At 40.0% G+C, this 20,603-nt stretch overlaps 2 protein-coding genes across 2 annotated transcripts; both read right to left on the reverse strand.

The window, feature by feature from the left end:
* Nucleotides 1–1,362: 1,362 nt before the first annotated feature.
* Nucleotides 1,363–3,855, reverse strand: LOC117624732 ((-)-alpha-pinene synthase-like). The gene is made up of 7 exons (XM_034356153.1): nt 3,494–3,855; nt 3,111–3,390; nt 2,640–3,015; nt 2,332–2,553; nt 2,113–2,251; nt 1,777–2,025; nt 1,363–1,659 (listed from the first exon to the last, which is right to left on the reverse strand). Exons 1-7 carry the CDS (start codon nt 3,620–3,622, stop codon nt 1,363–1,365), a joined length of 1,692 nt encoding a protein of 563 aa, XP_034212044.1. The 5' UTR covers nt 3,623–3,855.
* A 6,902-nt stretch (nt 3,856–10,757) lies between these two features.
* Nucleotides 10,758–11,402, reverse strand: LOC117625388 (chitin-inducible gibberellin-responsive protein 1-like). The gene has a single exon (XM_034356948.1). The coding sequence runs from the start codon at nt 11,400–11,402 to the stop codon at nt 10,758–10,760; it is 645 nt and encodes a 214-aa protein (XP_034212839.1).
* Between the last annotated feature and the right edge of the window lie 9,201 nt (nt 11,403–20,603).

Here is a 20,603-nt window from a genome sequence, read left to right on the forward strand (position 1 = left end):
CGATTTAGGCTCAAAATGATGGCTCATTAAGTCAATATATACTTCATACTAAATTCCCATAAAATCAAGTTTTCTTATTTGATGTGTAAGGAATAAAAGCCGCCAAAAATTTTCTTGAGAAAAAGATTATTCCAAAAATCAATTTTTCATACTTAGTCAATATTTTTACATAAAACAACTTTTCATGTATGATATGAATGCATGAAGGAATCTAAGGTCAATCTAGGTAAAAAGCCTTAGATGTTCAATCCACTATGCTATTAAACCCTATTTGGTTTATATTAAAAATTAGTCTATGGAGCTATGAACTAGCTTGGTTTTACACATGGATAATCCACTATGGTGTTAAACTCTAAGTTCTTAGATATCATTTTACACATGGATAAATTTGTCTTTAACATTTTCAATATAAGATGAGTTAGAAAACAGGACATAGATGAAAATAGCAGCACTCGATACACATCAATCAATAATTGCTGATTAGAATTTAAAGGTTCTATTTTTTTTTCTTTTGCTTTTCGGGCAAATTTCCATTATATCCGATCAATCAATCATATAACACATAAATTATTGCATTAAATTATGCATCGGGCAAGCTTTCGATGTCAAATATTTTCAAAACTATTATGTATGTCACGTCACATACGCTGAGAATTATTGTAGGCGAGCATCTCCAAGGGAGTAAGTGTCACATCATATACGCTCATGAGAGGGAGGGTTATGAGGTGGAAATATGGTTGGGGGTTTTGGATTTTTTTCCTTATATTATTTTTAAAGAGTTATAAGATTGATTGATTGGATGTAATGGGAATCTGCGAGACAAGAAAAAAAACAGAAACAAGAAAAAGAAAAAGAACCGTATATGAGCCCTATGTTTTATAGCGTACTACACCACCCTAATTTACCGTGCCACATGCTTTACTAAAAGTCATTATGACAAAAATTCTTCTGAGCCAGACCTAGGGTCTTCGGAAATTGTGGATTTGCAGGCATGCTTCTAGGCTATGCTCTGTTGATGTTAATGATATTATTTGGTTCTTTCAAATTCTCTTTGATAATTTCAAAATATATGTATCTGTATGTACTAAAAATTAGTTTTCTTCTTATTATACACAACCACAATGATTCTACATAAAAGTTTACCAAACACTTTGATAGTGTTGTTTATACTCACAACAGTTTCACTACACTCAACTGCTTTATTTCAAAGTTGATTATTCTCAAGATAAACAGTTTTTTTTTTTAAAAGTACAACAATACTAAACTGACACTACGGCTAACTGAAAGCCAATTAGGTCATATTATTCAAACAGAGAATATATAAAGCACAGCTAGTTCTTTCTCATAATCCAACTCATAGGCTCATACTGGTGCCGGATCAATCAAATACAAAGCGACGCAATCGTTCATCACTTTTCCTGCATGTGTGTAGCCATCATTTTTTTGGTAGAGGAGATCCACCACTCTGGTTAAATTAACAATACGTTCAAGGATAGGCATCGGCATAGAAGTTGGTCTAAGGAACTCCTCGTTGATATCTTTCCACGAATCCACAATTTGTTTGTTGAAGACATCAATTATCTCTTGCTCATCTGAGACCCCATATTGCTTCATGTAACAGTCAATAGCACAAGCAACATGGCCTCTCTCTTTTTCAAACTGCAAAAATGGAATCCAGAATCCCAAAAAAGAATCCAAGTGATGAAATAGTTATGAATTGAGAGACCTAAGTTATGTAATAGTTAAAGCACAATTTAGTACATAGTTTCTGTGTACCTTGCTCGAAACGATGTCATCCATGAGCCTAACAATGATATTGGAAGCTCTAAGAATTTTAGGGTCATTGAACAACCACTCAAAGGACTCCTTGGTTACAATATCTCCCATGCCAACTAAAGATGTAGTTGAAAGTGCGAAGCTAGCAGCAGAAGTTGCAGCAACACGCATATACTCCTCCATGCTTGGGATGCATCCTTCGTGGAACCATTTGGCCTCATCAAAGTAAGCCTTGGCAGTAGTTTTCCACTGCATATGTGGGACATAAATATTATGTAAATTAATTAAAATAGTGAAAATTAATAAGCTGTGTGTTTCTTTAATTAATTTACATACAGCTTCTTTTGCATAGTGAGCTCGGTATGCTCTTCCTTCCTTCACCATCTCCTCCTCAATTTCATTGAAAACATTCAAAAGCGTATGGAAGAATATTTGCATGTAGTCTGGCAGTCCATCCATGCAATTGGCATGCCATCTGTAAATTGCATACACCATATTCATCTGAAGCATATAGAATATAAACAAAACAAATTTTTTTAATAAATAATTTCAAACCTTTGATGAATTGCTTCGGTAAAGATCTCAAGTTCTGCAAATGTACCGAACGCGTCGTAGATATCATCCATCACAGACATCAGGGCAATAATTTTTGTGACAAATTTTCTTCCAACAATGTATTGGGGCTCAAAATAGACCCCCAAAATCCAGCAGTATAACTCCACAATTCTGTTTCTTGCAAAAGGCAGCTTCCTTCCGAAGTCTAGTTCTTTCCACCACCTAATTGACGGCTTTAATTAGTGAGGTACTAACTTAATTACAGTCGGTGCTCGTAATTAATCTCACATAATCAAAAGATAACCTACCTAATAATCTCACTGAGCTCCTGTTTATGCAAAGACTGAACAAGATTGAAATCTGACTTGGCAAGTTTTAATAGAGCTTCATTATGTGAAGCTTCATCTTGGTAGATGGACATGAACCGACGGGCGCATAACCTCTCGAGACTCTTTCGGAGAGGTCTCTCTAGGGCTTGAGCTATTTGTTCTGCCAGTTGATAGCTTACATGGGTTGTTGCCGACTCCAGATGTTTTGTCGTGAAAACAAGAGCCTCTTCTAGTATATCTTCTCCATGCACCCTCAGATGCGTTGCTTCATAAAAGCTTAGCATTCCCGGCACATCAGCAATTAAGCTTTCCTTGAAGCCTCCATTTTTACTATCTTTGAACTTGTTGAATATTCCTGCTCGATTGCAGCAAATGGACACAACACATAGATATTAAGAAATAATTTTGGCCAAATTCAGTCTCGTTACATTAATTTCTCTAATAACTCACCGCATGAAACATTATGTCCTTGTTGTCTTAATAGCCGAAAACCAAGGGAAACATTGTATAGGTCACCATCACCATCATCATCATGGAAATGATTTGCAGCATATATATGTTCCAGTGCTTCTTCTATTTCCTTTTCGAAGTGGTACGCCACGCCGAGGCGCTGGATTGCATCAATTAGTTTCATCTGATTTGAAAAATCATCTCCACTGGTTGTGAACACTTCCCTCCTCACTACTAGTTTCAGTTCATCAACTTCTTCTTGCTTATGGGCATAATTTATCTGTACGTTAAATGAGCAATATACATGTCAAATTTCTTTTGAAACAAAACAAAGAAACATGCGCATTTAGTTATTGAAACAATTTGTGTGATATATAAATTACAGTGTCTTCTGAATCATAATTCATAAACTGATCCGCCCAAATGCTCGGTTGGTAATTTGCTGTCCGTCGAACAATTTGATCAGCCTCAGAATTTTGTGATTGAGCTGTTGAACCAGCTTCTAGAGCCATGATTTGTAGTTGTGGTGGAAAACTGTCAGATCTTTTTACCTCTGCAAGTATATATGGAAAAAATTGATCAGCCTTAACATTTAATGCATGACAGGCTTGGGAAAAACTTACTTGTGTGGAGAATATTATTGTGGCGCTATCTCAAGTCAATTCTCTAAAAATTGCATTTCGATAACATTTAATACCATTCCATTATGTTGTATGACAACTATTAAACCGGTTACATACCAATCTACAAGTTGTGTTTGGCTGCATACTGTATGAGAGAAACCAGTTTGGTTTATATATAGTGGCATCTAAAAAGATCAAAAGTATACAAGACCGCTTAACTTGGATGAAGAAACATGCATAAAACAACATAGAGATTGATTATTATTGGTGAGCTGCAGGTTAGGCAAGCTACTACTTTCCTTGGGCTCACACATGCGCTGCAGGTTAGGCAAGCTACTACGTACTTTCCTTGGGCTCATGCATGCGCTGCGGGTTAGGCAAGCTAATACTTTTCCTTGGGCTCATGCATGCACTGCAGTTTAGGCAAGTTGCTTATTTCCTTGGGCTCATGCATAATACGCTGCTAATTAATGCGATCTAACATTTCCCTGATTGGTTAATTATTGTAATGAATCTTCTAGGCTAGAACACGGGTGGGCACAACATATAGGTTAGGCAAGCTAATACTTTCCTTGGGCTCATGCATGCACTGCAGGTTAGGCAAGCTATTACTTTCCTTGGGCTCATGCATGTGCTGCAAGTTAGGCAAGCTAATACTTTCCTTGGGCATGCGCTGCAGGTTAGGCAAGCTACTACTTTCCTTGGGCTCATGCATGCGATGCAGGTTAGGCAAGCTACTACGTGCTTTCCTTGGGCTCATGCAGGTTAGGCAAGGTACTACTTTCCTTGGGCTCATGCAGGTTAGGCAAGCTAATACTTTCCTTAGGCTCATGCATGCGCTGCAAGTTAGGCAAGCTAATACTTTCCTTGGGCTCACGCATGCGGTGCAGTTTAGGCTACTACTTTCCTTTGGCTCATGCATGCGCTGCAGGTTAGGCAAGCTACTACGCACTTTCCTTGGGCTCATGTAGGTTAGGCAAGGTACAACTTTCCTTGGGCTCATGCAGGTTAGGCAAGGTACAACTTCCCTTGGGCTCATGCATGCGCTGCAGGTTAGGCAAGCTAATACTTTACTTGGGCTCATGCATGCGCTGCAGGTTAGCCAAGCCACTACTTTCCTTGGGCTCATGCATGCGTTGCAAGTTAGGCAAGCTAATGCTTTCCTTGGGCTCATGCATGCGGTGCAGGTTAGGCAAGCTAATACTTTCCTTGGGCTCATGCATGTGGGGCAGGTTAGGCAAGCTACTACTTTCCTTGGGCTCTTGCATGCGCTGCAGGTTAGGCAAGTTAATACTTGCCTTGGGCTCATGCATGCGCTGCAGTTTAGGCTACTACTTTCCTTGGGCTCATGCATGCGCTGCAGGTTAGGCAAGCTACTACGTACTTTCCTTGGGCTCATGCAGGTTAGGCAAGGTACAACTTTCCTTGGGCTCATGCATGCGTTGCAGGTTAGGCAAGCCACTACTTTCCTTGGGCTCATGCATGCGCTGTAGGTTAGGCAAGCCACTACTTTCCTTGGGATCATGAATGCGCTGCAGGTTAGGCAAGCTAATAATTTCCTTGGGCTCATGCATGCGCTGCAGTTTAGGCAAGCTACTACTTTCCTTGGGCTCATGCATAATGTGCTACTAATTAATGCGTTCTAACATTTCCCTAATCGGTTATTTATTGTAATGAATCGTCTAGTCTAGAACAAGGGTGGGCACAACACACAGATTACCAGGTTGACCACCCCAAGTGTCGCTAAGAGGCCTTCTAGCCGAGCCTGTAAGGAGATACCGTGCGACCTAGAGGTCGGGCACTAATACACCAACACAACTACTGAGATGCCGCATGACTAGAGAGAGAGGATTGATATTCTGACGGATTACCTAAACAATCCCAATCAAGTACCTAGCGGAAAAAAGCATCGATCAGACGGATTACGCAGTTATGGCCTTGGACGAGGTTGTTCACCCGTTTTAGATTTGTTCCTGCAATGGTAGGGTAAAGTTCCCCATTGGCTTGAAAACCATTTGTGGTCAACAAGTCAACTTTCTTTTGTGTATGAGCGTGCTGCTACTAGCAATAAAAACCCTAGCAGACTTCTTAAAAAGAGATAACTTGCGCCCCAAGTTATTGTGAATTTGGGTGAGGAATATCTCCCAAGTAAGTTATTTTCTTACCTCAGACTGGTGAGGACTTCACAATTTTTCACAATACAAAACTGGTAGTTCTGGCCATAATAAGTGATAAGAAAGTGAACTGTTTCAGGTAGAACCGCCTTTTACAAAGCCCGGAAAGGGAAAGACCAACTCTAGAAAAGACAAAAGAGTGTTGGACTTCAATTTCTGCCTAGATAACTGCTTTTGATCCGGATTGGATTGGGTATGTCTGTGCTGGATTGGACCATCAACAACTTCAACCGTTAAGTTTCAGTTGTAAATCGATACCAACATTCGAGTTTGGCAGAGCTTTTATCTATTTCAAGCCCTGGAAGGCTTTTTGAAAGGGCAGAATTGGAGCCTCTTCAGTCTGAAAGGGGCAGAAGTGGCTGGATTTGATGATTACTGAGCTGGAACTGCACTGTAGTACCTATTCTGCTTGATCAGGGCTTTCCAAAAATTTGTTGAGGTTTTCATATTTATAGAAAACCGAACTTTGCTTGATTTGGCTTATGCTGAACCAAATTTATAATGAGAGAAATCTTGCTTTGTAGAAATATTTCTCTAAACTGAACTGAAATTAGAAATTTTGAATTATAGCTGACTTGTTTCTTGTAACTCAATGAGCTTTGGTTACTTCAGTGTTTGAAGGCTTTTGAGATCAAGTGATCATTTTGAGTTTGTCAATTGTGATCTTGAGAGTTTTTTTTTGATTAGTTTTTGGCTGTCTTCTTTTGATATGTTCACCTCCTCTCATATTTATAGAAAATGCTGGAGTGGGGCTTCTAATCTTTTAATAATGGGCGGCAGATTTTCCAAAAGAAATATATTTTATTTTAAATGTCAAGAAAAGGGGAATTTTATCTTTTCTGGTAGAAAAGCCATCAACAGTTAGTTCTTATGGTGATCACTTCTCTCGTTTTCTTGAAAGAAAACCTAATCCCTTTTTAATCTTTAACTGCCCTTTGTAAGAATGCAGCCTGTCATGATGGTTAGTTTGATTTTCCTAATGAACAACTCTCTACTCCCTACTTATCTCCTTAGAAAATGTAGTCTGCTTATCCCTTGGAAATGACATATGCTCTGGTGTAGAATTTTTCTGTATATAGAAAGGGATTTTGATCTTTTGGCTGCAAAGATTCAAAGAAGTCTTCCTTTTATACCTGCTTTCGTTAACTCTCTGTCAACTCTGCTGTGATAGTTGAAATTTTTGACTTTTTCAAAGTCTAGTAGTGACGTGGGTTTTTCTGAGAAAAGATCTTCCAAAAAAATTTGCTGGCTTGCACTCTGGGATTGAGATCAACGGTGAGAATTTAAAAGCTGGGCCTAGTCCAATTTCTTTAGAAGTTTATCGACATGCTTGGTGACGAATTACCATTTAATTGGTAATTCGATTTATTTATTTTTGTTGTTGTTTTTTTCCTTAAAACTCTGCTATTTTTTGAAAAAGACGTGGGCTTCTTAATGTTCATTGGGCTGCTTTCCGGAGCCAAGGCCCAGTCTTCTGTTTTTCTGTTCCTGGGTCTCTTTGTAAAAAATGGGTTGGTGTGTGGAATTCTCAGGCCCAAACAATACCCCCTTAAGTCTGAATCGTTTTAAAACAGTTTCAGACTCAATGATGCGCACCATTTCCTGCCGTTGCACTAGTGCTCGTCTGCCTATTCAATTGGGCTTCGTGGGGAAATGGGTTCTAACGGCTAATTAAATCCAAGTGAAACTCCTTTCTTCCCACTCTCCCCACGATCTTATTTCTCAGTTTAGAAAAAATTACTGAACTCCATTACTGTTCACCGGCAAACCTAATCTTGTCTCAGCTTTCATTTCTTTCTTGAAACCCTCTGTTTTTTGGCTTGTTCCTTTCAATCCTTCCCTGTTCATCTGAATTCGAAAAAATGTCTTCTCCAAACACTCGTGCCAAGGGTTCTTTTTCTTCACTATCTCCTGCTTATCTCACTGGAGATGGCGTCGACAATCATGCAATAGAATGTCTACCTCTCAGTGGCAAGTGGTGATCAGAAGGACTTATCCTTGGTTCCAACCTGGATTCAGACCATTTGAGAAGGAACCCGAAGAAGAAGTGGCCAGAACATACTTCAGGAAGAAGTTTCTGAGTGTGACATTGCCCCGGGACTTACCTTTTGGAGGTGGGAAGCCTCCCAACTATCACTTGGGGGTAGAAGTGTATCACCCCAACTTCTGTGCCAGGCAACTTGGTTGCCCTCAGTTGATCCCACTCAAGTCTTACAAAAGCTGCAATCGGGCCACTTCCTAGAGAGACTCAGATGATCTGGAAGTGCACAAGGACTGCAGGTGCTCTATGAACAAGATCAACAACAGCGTGGATGCTCTATATCCGTCTTGGGAGCCAAATTCCTGCAGTTCTGCCGAGTTTGATGCTTGGTGGAAGGGTAGATTCCATAGTCTGCCTGCTTCCAGTTCTGCAACCAAAGTGCTTTTTGATGGTTGGGACTCTTGGACTGTCTACGCAGAGGCAGCATCCAAGCAATTCATGGTGCAGATGATCAAGGACATCAATACACAAGTGATTGAAGGTAGACTTTCAATTTTGCCTTTTCCTATCCTGTTTTATCATATTCTACATGAGTGGAAATTTCTAAGCCCTATTCTGTCTGTTTATGGAAAATCCTTCTATGACAAGGAATATTGGAGGTCAAGATGTAGGAGATACCTGCTGAAGTGATAGCAAAAAATATTGCACTGGCCAAGAAGCATCAAGAAGCTCAGAGGGCAGAACCCACCGGCTCAAAATTGGCTCTCCTTGATGATATGGAGGTAGAACACTTAGGTACTGTTCCTGTGTATGAGGTGGAGGCAGAACACTCTGTTACTGTCCCTGAACCTGAGGTAACTTCTGTTATGTCGAACAATTTGATCAGGCTTAGAACTTTGTGATTGAGCTACTGAACCAGCTTCTAGTGACATGATTTGTATTGGTGTAAATTTTTTTAGATCTTTGCTTTGCAAGTATGAAAAGGATTGTTTATGTACTCATGTTATATAGGGAAGGGATGTCAACTTTTGAGTGGGATATCTTTTGTAATTTCAAGTGGGCTCAGACCATTTATCGGATTTAGGTCATTATTACCCTTATCCTCTTATCGGGTCCCGACCAATCAGGAGGAGATACTTCTTTTTTTGGGTAAATACTATAAGGGGTCCCCACATCTGAAGGGTGGGATTAATCCCCGCTCGGGGATCGGCTTTCTCCTGACCACGAAGTGCTTCCAAAGGGTTTCGAACCCTTGCCATTGAGGCACTAGGCAGCTCGCCAGCTGGAGATGCAGTTTGTTGGCCGTACCACAATATTGCTAAAATATGACATGACTACATTTTACAGTTTGCACGACGAAGAGAATATCGTCAAGCAAAGTATATTTTAGTTGCATAAATTTCAGCGCAACAGAAAATTCGTCGCTCAAAGATCGAAAGAAAGACTTTGTGCGACCAAGTTTTTTCATTGGTCGCACAAAACTGAGCAATGGTTAACCTTCATTGCATAAAAAGCTTAGGGACGACAGAATTGTTCGTCTCAAAAACCTTTGCGCGACGACAGCATGTTCGTTGCGAGTATGCAACGCGACGGATTATATTCGTCGCGCAGTTCGTGTTGCAACTAATTGCGTGACGATTTGTATTCGTCGCGCAATTCGTGTCTCAGACATTTGCACGACGATTTTTGTTGCGTGACGAAATTGTCTTTGTCGTGTATTTCTTTTTCGCGAGACGAAAGATTTCGTCGCGCAAAAATAAAAAATTTATTTAAAATTTCGTTTTACGTTTTTTTTTATTTTGTAAAAACGTGAATTGGCGCGACGAAAAGAGTTCCGCCGCGCAAAAATAAAATATATTTTATTTAATGTTAATTTTACTTTTTTTTTATTTTGTAAAAAAGTAAAATTTAAATTTGGTTTTTTTTTTCAATAAAAAATGTAATGAAGAGAAATTTTTTTAATAAAATAATATAATGTATAGTACAAGATAAATTTTTATGGCTTATCAATCCGGAAACGTACTGAACATAAAATAAAGGAACACGCAGAGAATTATTTTACGTGGTAAAACCCCACCTCTGGGGAAAATCCACGGGACTTTTAAGTCCAACACAAATCCACTATAGAACGATGATTACAAGAAGTACTCACACGCTTATCCTAGGCACATTCTAGATAATGTTTCTCGACTTCTTCGTAACTCAACTTCTGTCACGGGATGATCTTCGACACTGCTTATGTTGAACACAATACTGGTCACGATTGCTTCAAGCTCGCTGGAGGAAAACCGCTACCACGGTCTTGGTGCCCTCAACCGTATGAGTCACCGAACAATGCAAATGAATGCAATATGAATGATTAAAGTGTTTGATAAATCATCAAGTAAACACGGAACACTTGATGATTTATCTGAAATATATGCACAACAGCTTTTATTAGGATTTTTAGATGCTCAAACAAAATATTAGAAAGCTGTGGTTTCCAAAAGAGATACACACAATGTTTTATACATTACTCATTCTCCTCTTTGCAAAGAAGTGCAAAAAGCCACGAATCAATATCTTGCCATTGATTAGTTTTGATACTCTTAGAATCCTAATTGATTTCGTCAACTCTGTGACTTTCACTATAACCAATTGTTTATAGAAGAAACAATGTTGATCATGGAAACCAATTTGGTATTAATAAAAAGTGCTCTCGAAGTCAAAGAATCTCAAGAGAAAACATAATATTTAATTTAAATCAAAATAGGGTCCAACTAGGAAAGAATCTTAAGAGATAAAATCTAATCCTATTAAAGGACTAATATAAAAGTACTTGAATGAAAATAACTCCAACTAGGAATCCTATAATGAATGCATGATTATGTCATGATTTACCTAAATCAGGTTCCTCATATCGATCAAGTCTTTCTTCGAAAATCCGGGTTTGAATGTGTTGAGCCAAAACTTCTAGTAAAAGATATTGACACCCTACATATCTAGGAAATGACAATACAATTTTCATACTAACAGTTTCCTTTCCCTCGCAAGAAATTATGTTCACCATATCTCTTGCCAGACAATGCTGCTCCACGTTGATCCTCTCCTTGTTGTTCCTCGGCAGGGTCACGTCAATCGACTCAAACATTGCCAAGTAGTATTCTAGAGTCTCCACAAACCTATTGAAGAAAGGGGTGTTTGTGTTTGACTCTTGCTCCACCAAAGTGGTCACTTTTGGAGATAGTGACTTTACCATTCTCAACAGCCCATCCCTCGGATTGTTCTCATCAACACTCTCATCTGGTGTGTGATGAAGATGCAGGGGAAATTTCACAGCAAGAGCCTCTCCAGGCCTGACATCAAGCATGTCTTGTGTGACATCAGATGCAAAAACTGGCACTCCATTAAATTCAACTGGGATGTTAAATTTCTCTGAGATAGCTTTCAGCTGCCTCGCAGCTGCCTCCAATCCATCACCACGGTCATGAAGTGTAATCCCTGAAAGAAAATCCCTGAAGGATTCAAATTGCATGAAGCAAGTCTTTGAAAGACAAGTGCATGAAGCACCAATTTCGTACTTAATATTAATATGGATTTAGTATAAATTGCCTCAGTGAGTACATTAATTATGACATGTTGCAACACATTACAACTCCTAAAGAGTTAATAGTTGATTAAAACTCCTGAAGTGTTAATACATGGTTAAAACTCTTGAAGAGTTCAAGATAGTGTATCGACCTGAAGATCGAGCATTATGCCAACGAGATTCTTGGCCACCAATCGGCTTATATTATAAGAAAGTATTGAAGCATTTTTATATGGATTATCCGTTGAGCACTTAAATGATTTCCTAGCAGTATACTAAACCGGACATGGTATTTCCAGATAAAGCTCAGCTCCATCACCATTATGGGTTGTCAAAGCTACGACGACCACAACATTCAGAAAGATACATTCAGAAAGATGGTTTATCTTATGACTTAAAGATATTTTACCACCATCAGGAGGAGTGTGCCATCAATAAGGTCTTCACACACTGTACACTTTTTCCTTAGTCCAAGTTTTTATCCCACTAGATTTTTCTTAGCAAGGTTTTAACGAGGCATTGTCACACGCTTGTCAATAATGCTTTATGTTACACATGGTTATGTACTATTTTTCCCTTCGACCAGTTTTTGTCTCACTGGGTTTTACTAGCAAAGTTTTTAATGAGGCATATTCCATGCATGGTGGACATTCAAAGGGGAGTGTTGTAAATCCTTGTTGTAAATCACCAAAGATTTATATGGATACCCATCTACCTATCATAATGTGGATGCCCATCATTGACTATCATCCCTATCATTATATCCTTACCCCACAAATTCCTACCATTATGATTGAAACCTACCATATGACTCACCACTCTATGTTATATTTTAAATTATAGTAAATAGTGTATTACATATGCCTATAAATAGGCACCAACATTAGTGAGAATGAAGCACTAGATACAAGATTAGATGAGTAGGAACTCATAGTTGAGCTCTTGAGAATTGTTCTTCCATAATTATTCTCTCTTCTTCTAAATTTCTCACCAAAATCCTCTTAATTTTATAGCAGTTGCCATGTTGATTGGATTTACGAGTTTTTGAGAGAGATGGTTGTTGGGCTTGCTATGCTGTATTATTCTGTTTCGGGCCAGACAGAAACTAAACCTTAATAAAGGATATTTGTATTGTCCACTATAGCTTGATCCATAACTATTTGCAGCTTTGAAAAGCAAATGGAGGGTAATAGCTTCTTGTTTCACAGTGCATCATAAATCACAATGCACTTGGATTTTTAATCATATTTTTAACCTACTTCTAATAAAGAGCTTCTAGAAAAAGCTATTATAAACTGATTAAAGCACATTGAAATTGATTTTCATTTAGTAACATCAGAAACTCCAAGCAAGCATGATTTTCTTCTTCTTGAGCACACTCTTTTGGCAATTTTTGGCAATCAAAGAATTATAGCAATTTTTGGTAATCACAGAATCACCGGTAGCCTTGCAAAACAAAAAGGCCTGCTACATTTCGTGGGCTTGGTTTTCTTTCTTTTATTATTTTTTTGGGTATGAGGTTTTCGTTCTTATTTAAACAATGATGCTGTGTTTTTCTTCTTCTTGAGCGCACTTTTTTTAACTTCTTGATCGTAGCCAATTTGTTTCCTTTTTTTTTTTTTCCTTTTTGTGTAATCTGTTTTTTTTTCCCCTTACAGATTTGGCTCTTATGATCATTATTCAGTAGCAAACTCGAGAAGGAAGAGACTACGCAACGCACAACTCGAGATATGATCAATTATGCTTTGTTTATTTAATTGATAATTTGATATTGATTTTCATTAGATTAATTGATATTGATTTTCATTAAATTAATTGATGATTTGATATTAATTTCCATTTTAATTGATATATATATACAAACTATAGTCAATTAGTCATAGACCTAAAACCCTTATGTGCTTTACTTATATACTTATGTAACGTTACTTTAAGAGAAAATGTCTAAATCCTCTTTCGAATAATTTGGGTAGTTCAATTTTTTATATAAGAATATTAGGTTGTCAATCTTTTTTTATAAAGCTTTTAGCCTTTCAAAATTGCACCTCCACTAAAAAATTCCTGGATCCACCAGTGGTTGTGGATGCTATACTTGGTTTTTCCAGACATGTGTTTATGACATACTGTCTTTTGTCCTATGTGTGTATGAGTTTGATGTTGCCGATGGATCCTTTTGTGTTGTTTGTAATACATTTTTGGGTAGTTGTAGTGGCCATTGTGGCTATTGTATTTGTATTTCTCTCGTGGCGTAATTTATGAATGCAATATCCGTACCCAATGATGGAGGGAGCTAAGGCCCAAGGTGGGCATGTGCCCCTCTCAAATTTTATTTTAGGCTATTGTATTATTAATATAATCATACTTTTCTAACCAAAATTTGAAGTGCCCACGCATTTCTTTCTTTGTATTTTTCTAATTTTCCTTTTCTCACTATCATTGCTACCCTTTGAAATCTCTTATTGTCGTACTTCGACTCTAAATTTTGTAGTGATAAATTACCGTTCAAATTTTCTTAGAGTGTATTTTTAATAAATTACATTTCATTTTGGTTGTTTCCTAGCATCCATGATGAGGGCGTTGACTATCACTCGGCCAATTCACTTTACATACATTTGTTATCCGATGTCCTCTTATTATCTTGTGCAAATTGTAATCCAAAGACTTGTTAATTCTTCAAGTCCACGGCCAACCCAAAAAAGAAGTTAAGTTGTTATCAAAGTCGCTATTAAATTGACTGATGTTGATCAAGAATCTTCAATTTAGAGTAGATGCAGCCAAAAGCTTGACTTGGAAAAGTCTTCAATTTAGAGTAGATGAATCTATGACAATAAATCTACAATCATTGAGAGTTCAGTATTACTCTCTCGCAATAAATCTACATCGTTTATATTTTCTGTTTGTAAGAATAATAAACATAAGGCTATGAAAATGAGAGAAAACTAGAAATGTTTTTTCTGAATAGTTCTGAAGATTTTTCACTGTATTGATTTAGAAAGCTAAACAAAGTATTTATACTCTTACCCAAGCTTAATAGTTAAGTCTTAACACTAATCGGGTCTAGATTAGTGGAAAATGGCCTTAATTTGTAGATCAGTGGTTTCGTATTCTAACTCTCATGACACATTGATTGTGTGTGTGTGTGTGTGTGTGTGTGTGTGTGTGAAAAACTCATATCCTCTTATATTTCAAGAATGACCCAAGCTGTGAGATCCCACATCGACCAAACGGAGAAGGGGTGATGTGCCTTATATGGCACACCTCGCATCAATATAGTAGGAGGCCTCTTGGGAGCTCACTGGCTTCGGGTTCGTAGGAACTCCGAAGTTAAGCGAGTTGGAGGCTAGAGCAATCCTAGGATGGGTGACCACCCTGGGAAGTTGCTCTGTGAGCTCCAGGAACAAATCCGTGAGGGGGGGCGTCGGCCCAGCCCAGAGCGGACAATATCTTGCTAGGTGGAGTTGGGCCAGTCCGCTGCGCCACTCTGACTTAGAGGAGGCCTTTTGGGAGCTCACTGGCTTCGGGTTCGTAGGAACTCCGAAGTTAAGCGAGTTGGAGGCTGGAGCAATCCCAGGATGGGTGACCACCCTGGGAAGTTGCTCCGTGAGCTCCCAGAAACAAAACCGTGCGGGCAGTGAGGGAGGCCCAAAGCGGACAATATCGTGCTACGGCGAAGCCGGTCCGGGGTGTGACAGTTTGGTATCAGAGCTCTAGGTTCAATTTTCTGTGGACCTTGCATACTATGTGCATCCTTAAGTTGTGGGGATTAAAATGGGTTCCATCTCGGAATGGCACTTTGCGACGTTGAGTCCGCATGGGCGGGAGGATAGGGTGTTGATCAACCTGCTTATAGGGATCCTCCATTGCCTGAACATGTTGCTAATTTTCGACTGTATGCCTTGAGCAACGAGTCGAAGATACTAAGAGCACAACCTTTCTCTAGAACGAACAACTCCCCGACATTGGATCAAGGGATCCAAGGTCTGAGAGGTGGCGTTAGTATAATCGAAATCACAAGTGTGGAAGAGATTATGATAGCCTTAATTCTCTTTCAGAAAGAGGCTCGTGTGTGGTAGGAATATTGTGGTCAAACCCAAGGAGAAGACCCAAATGGATTGAGTAATCCTACCTATGGAGGTGGAGAGTACTTGGGGGTCTCCTCTCTTGTGAGCACGTCTGAGTAGTGATCTTTCATCAGAATCAGAAATGGATCGTGGTCGAGAGAGATCGATGATGATTACAATTCGGTAAAAATGATCCTTTCTGACCTTCCTTTCAAAGCATCTTGTTGGCAATGCTGCCTATCGATCCTGAAGAAAGAAGGAAAACATCAACAAGTCAAAGAACGCGGTTCCTCTTTTAGTGGGAGAGCTAAAAGAGAATCAAATCACAAATGGAAGCGTTTAGCTTTTAGAGAAAAGCAGGGGAACCCGAGTAGTAGATGCGGGCCCAATACTCATAACCCTTCGAGTGACAGGTAGGAAATTTCGGGGACGAAATTTTTATAAGGAGGGTAGTCTGTAACACCCCGATCCCAAATTTCCCCAAATTTAACCCTTATTTAAATATTTAATTATTTAAGGGTATTTTAGTCACATTTTTAACCGGAGAGAGTTTGGGACCGTGACTTGTATTTTTGGATAGGTCGTGCTGAGACGAGTTCATAGACACGTAGTGGGCTCGAATCGAGTTGTAACGAGAGAGATATGGTCAAAAGAAACCCAGTGGCACAATCGTAAATATTTCGAAATGGGATTTTTTATAAAAATCAGATTTTTCCCTCTCTCTCTCTCTCCTCCCTGCGCAGAAACAGCCCCCCCTGTTACTGTTCACAGCGGCGGTTTTTGGGCCGCCGCCGCCGCATCCGGCCACCACTTGGGGTGGCACCGGTCCCAAAAGAACCGTGCCATCCTCCTCTTTCCATCCCGACCAATCCCAGCCACCGGAACCACCTGTGCTCGCCGGAAAATGCAAAAATCCGACCGAATTTAACCCAAAATTCAAGGAGCTCGATCTCCCTCCTCCGGCCATCGATTCAGACGAGTAAGGTATGGATTTCTACCTATTTTCCATGCTCTAGCTGATGGTTGGGTAGGATTAGATCGATTCTTAGCGTAACCAATTCGATTTTCGAATTGAAAATCGGCCGAACTTCGGCCGCCGTAATCGGCCACTTCCGGCCACTTTTTGGGGGTTGTCCAAGAACAAAAGTGGCTCCAAATAGGGTGTTATACCTAGGGTAGGAATTTGGAGCCGTGGTTTTGAGGTTTTCCGGCGATGCGATATCGCTTTGGGCACCCACGCGCTGCTGGCGCGTGCGGCGGCGCGTGGGCTCTGTAGAAAAGTGGCGCTACGTTCCGATGAGATCCTTAGGTTGTCACGAGCACGTAGGATTTCGCGGATCTCAATTCGGACGTCGTTTGACTATCGAACGAACGATCGCATATTGAGCGTTATCCGGGTTCGATAGGTTGGGACCGTCGGATGGTCCCAAATTTAATATATGTTAATCTAGGTAATTCTAGGATCGTGTTGGAATTCACGGATCGTGAATCGGAGCCCCGGATGGTCCGATTTAATAATTTAAAGTTTATATTTTATAGTAACCGTTAGATCGTGCGATCGTGAGCGATCCGACCGTTCGATCTGAACCAAACTTGCGGGACGAGTGTCCTATACTTTATAGAACCCATAGGAACTTCCGGATCGGAATTTGGGGGTCGTAGGTCCCGTGGGCCCATTTGACCAGGGTTAGGGTAGTTTGACCCTTAGTTGACCGTGAGTCTTCCGGAGTAATCTCACCTTCCTAAGGGGATTATCTGGTGCTAGACTCTTGTTGGGGTTTATGAAATAATAGAATATTTGTATATTTATAGAATTAGAATTATATGGTTGTACAAGGGTACAACAGAGTCTAGAATGTTAGTTGGAGTGCTATACGCACTACCTTAGGTACCTCCCTGGATCTTGGGTTCACCGCAAGCACCACCAAGTGAAAGTCAGGTCTCACATGGCGTAGGTTATCCGGCATTGAGACAGGCCCCATACGTGGCGTTGGTTGTACCGGCGTATGGGGAGTTATGTGATATGACGTGTAGGTCTCACGTGGCGTAGGTTATCCAGCGTTGAGACAGACCCCATACGTGGCGTTGGTTGTACCGGCGTATGGGGAGATATGTGATAGTATGGCATGGTCGCACGTGGCGTAGGTTATCCGGCGTTGACAGACCCCATACGTGGCGTTGGTTGTACCGGCGTATGGGGAGTTATGTGATATGACGTGTAGGTCTCACGTGGCGTAGGTTATCCGGCGTTGAGACAGACCCCATACGTGGCGTTGGTTGTACCGGCGTATGGGGAGATATGTGATAGTATGGCATGGTCGCACGTGGCGTAGGTTATCCGGCGTATTGACAGACCCCATACGTGGCGTTGGTTGTACCGGCGTATGGGGAGATTATGTGGAATACAGAGAAATGAAATGAGGTATCGCCTAAGTGTGGAATTAAGTTTTACGGGAGAACTACGTGTGGCTTGATCCCTCAAGGAGGGTACGTAGGCAGCCTAAGGTTGTTAGGTGCAGCCGCAGACTAAATGTTAGTCTTAATTTGTATTTGAATCGTTTGGTAGTTGGTTGAGAATTTTTGGAAGGCCGAAGGCCATTTATGTAAATTGCATGAATTTATATTGTGCATGCTGCTAGTTGGGAATATAAATTGTGGTTTTATGCAGGTATAAATTTTGGGAAATGTCCAATTTATAGGGGAGATTCTGCCGAAATTTCGGCAGAAAGTCTCGATTTTTAGTAAGTGGGCCCGGCATCGGGGTGATGTCAGGAATTTCAAAGGATTTGTCTCGGATTTTGGGAAAATTCGGGGCGGGTCCTTTCAGTTGGTATCAGAGCCACTCTGCCGTGTGGTGCGAGTGTGCCGACGAGGACGTCGGATCCCTTAAGGGGGTGGATTGTGAGATCCCACATCGACCAAACGGAGAGGGGGTGATGTGCCTTATATGGCACACCTCGCATCAATATAGTAGGAGGCCTCTTGGGAGCTCACTGGCTTTGGGTTCGTAGGAACTCCAAAGTTAAGCGAGTTGGAGGCTAGAGCAATCCCAGGATGGGTGACCACCCTGGGAAGTTGCTCTGTGAGCTCCCAGGAACAAATCCGTGAGGGGGGCGTCGGCCCAGCCCAGAGCGGACAATATCTTGCTAGGTGGAGTTGGGCCAGTCCGCTGCGCCACTCTGAACTTAGAGGAGGCCTTTTGGGAGCTCACTGGCTTCGGGTTCGTAGGAACTCCGAAGTTAAGCGAGTTGGAGGCTGGAGCAATCCCAGGATGGGTGACCACCCTGGGAAGTTGCTTCGTGAGCTCCCAGAAACAAAACCGTGCGGGCTGGTGAGAATGTAGCCAGGCCCAAAGCGGACAATATCATGCTACGGCGGAGCCGGTCCGGGGTGTGACACAAGCTTTCAGGGGGTAAAATAATATTAGCCATTTTTTAAATTATTTTGCGGTTTCAATTTTACCCTAAAAACGTAAAAAGATAAAAATTGATAATTACGTATTTTCACACAAACCTTACCTATACCATAGGTATTTTTATTTCTATTTTGACCCAAAAATTACCTACAATAGAGTTAAAAACCTACAGTATAACTGTATAGGTATACACGTCACAAACTTACCTAAAACACAGGTGTTGTAATTGACGACACAAGGTGAGAATACTCCAAGTTTATAGAGTCGATATTAATTGAAACCCAAAAACCTATGCATTGAAGAAGCATGAATCGACATAAATTGATATGAAGGAAACATGATTTAGGGATATGTTTGATATTTGCCTTTTCTGTTCACTGGCACATGTTGTAAATATCTTAAATCTTGTAGACATAAGATTTGCTTATTTGGTTTGAATACATTGGGTTAGGTTTTGCAATAAAATAAAATGTAGTAGTGTGAATATGGTTTGAATACTTTGGGTTAGGTTTTATTCTTCTCCAAAAGGAGGTATATATAGGAGTTTACATGAGTGCTTTACAAGGAAATAGATACAGTAATCAATTAGGATAGTATCTCCTAATTATACAATGATTTGTCAACTATATAGAATAGGAAAGGAAATCCCTTAATTAATCAAGGAAATAAATCTCACTGATTAATTAGGAGACTCACGTCAACAAATATTTGAAAGCAAGTTGTAGTTGCTATCATATATATACGAGGTACCCAACTCTAAGCCACCTTGTAAAAATTCAGACACAAACCCAAGGGGTTTGGTCTAGCGGAAATCCTTGCTAGTCCTGCAAGTTAGGCGAATGTTAGCTGGATACTCTATGAGGTGCAGCCTTCGAAACTCAAGCTTGTGAAAAACACCCTCTCGGGAGAGCTTTATTTGCAAACAGGTCCTGGCTCGGAGTTGTTGCACACTTTGCCACCATTTTCTTCACCAAAAAAAATAAAATTCAGACATAGGATTTTTATCTCATCAATCTGAGGCATAATAGTCCAAGCGGATTAACTGGTGATTTGCCATCTGAACTTGTACCTAACTTTTGGTTTACCCCTTATCTTTTTTTATTTATAGAAAAAAAACCCTTTTGGTGACCAAACATATTTTGTCGCCTATTGTACGTTTTGGGTCGCTCATTACGATGGGCGACCAAATTTTGGTAGGAATCCAGTCGTCGCTCAAGGCTCGTCGTTGATACTCGAAACGGCGACCAAAAACAACTTTGGTCGTTCATATTCATAAGCGACCAATAAATCTCGTGGCTTATTTCTCCCAATTTCGTCGCTGAACCCTTGAATCATTGGCGCGAAATTATAAGGGATGAGCGACCAAATAAAAATTTGGTCACAATTAACCTTTGGTGTCCTACTGTTTTGGTCTCTACTTTGATCGCTAAAGGTATGAGCAGACCTTGACAAAATAAAATTTTGGTCGTGGAATATTGTCTAGTTCCGAGTTTTTGTCTAAAATGTTGAATTATTTGGTTGCCAATATCGAGTTATTTCGTCGTGGCGATTTTTTTATTTATTTTTTCCTTTTGCTATAATTAAGTTAATATAGTTTTAATACTTTTTTTTTTAATTAAATGTTCCAAATAAAAATAGCTCAAGACTTACCCAACTATAAAAAATTTACAA

The sequence above is a fragment of the Prunus dulcis genome, chromosome 4, assembly GCF_902201215.1.
Source record: "Prunus dulcis chromosome 4, ALMONDv2, whole genome shotgun sequence".
NCBI lineage: Eukaryota > Viridiplantae > Streptophyta > Magnoliopsida > Rosales > Rosaceae > Prunus > Prunus dulcis.

Excerpts from the sequence above, each read along its gene's own strand:
- LOC117624732 (XM_034356153.1), bottom strand. The coding sequence starts at position 3,622 with ATGGCTCTAGAAGCTGGTTCAACAGCTCAATCACAAAATTCTGAGGCT. Across the intron at positions 3,391-3,493 it reads ATTATGATTCAGAAGACACT|ATAAATTATGCCCATAAGCA; the intron begins GTAATTTATATA and ends TTTAACGTACAG. Across the intron at positions 2,252-2,331 it reads ACCGAAGCAATTCATCAAAG|ATGGCATGCCAATTGCATGG; the intron begins GTTTGAAATTAT and ends TGCAATTTACAG.
- LOC117625388 (XM_034356948.1), bottom strand. The coding sequence starts at position 11,402 with ATGCAATTTGAATCCTTCAGGGATTTTCTTTCAGGGATTACACTTCAT.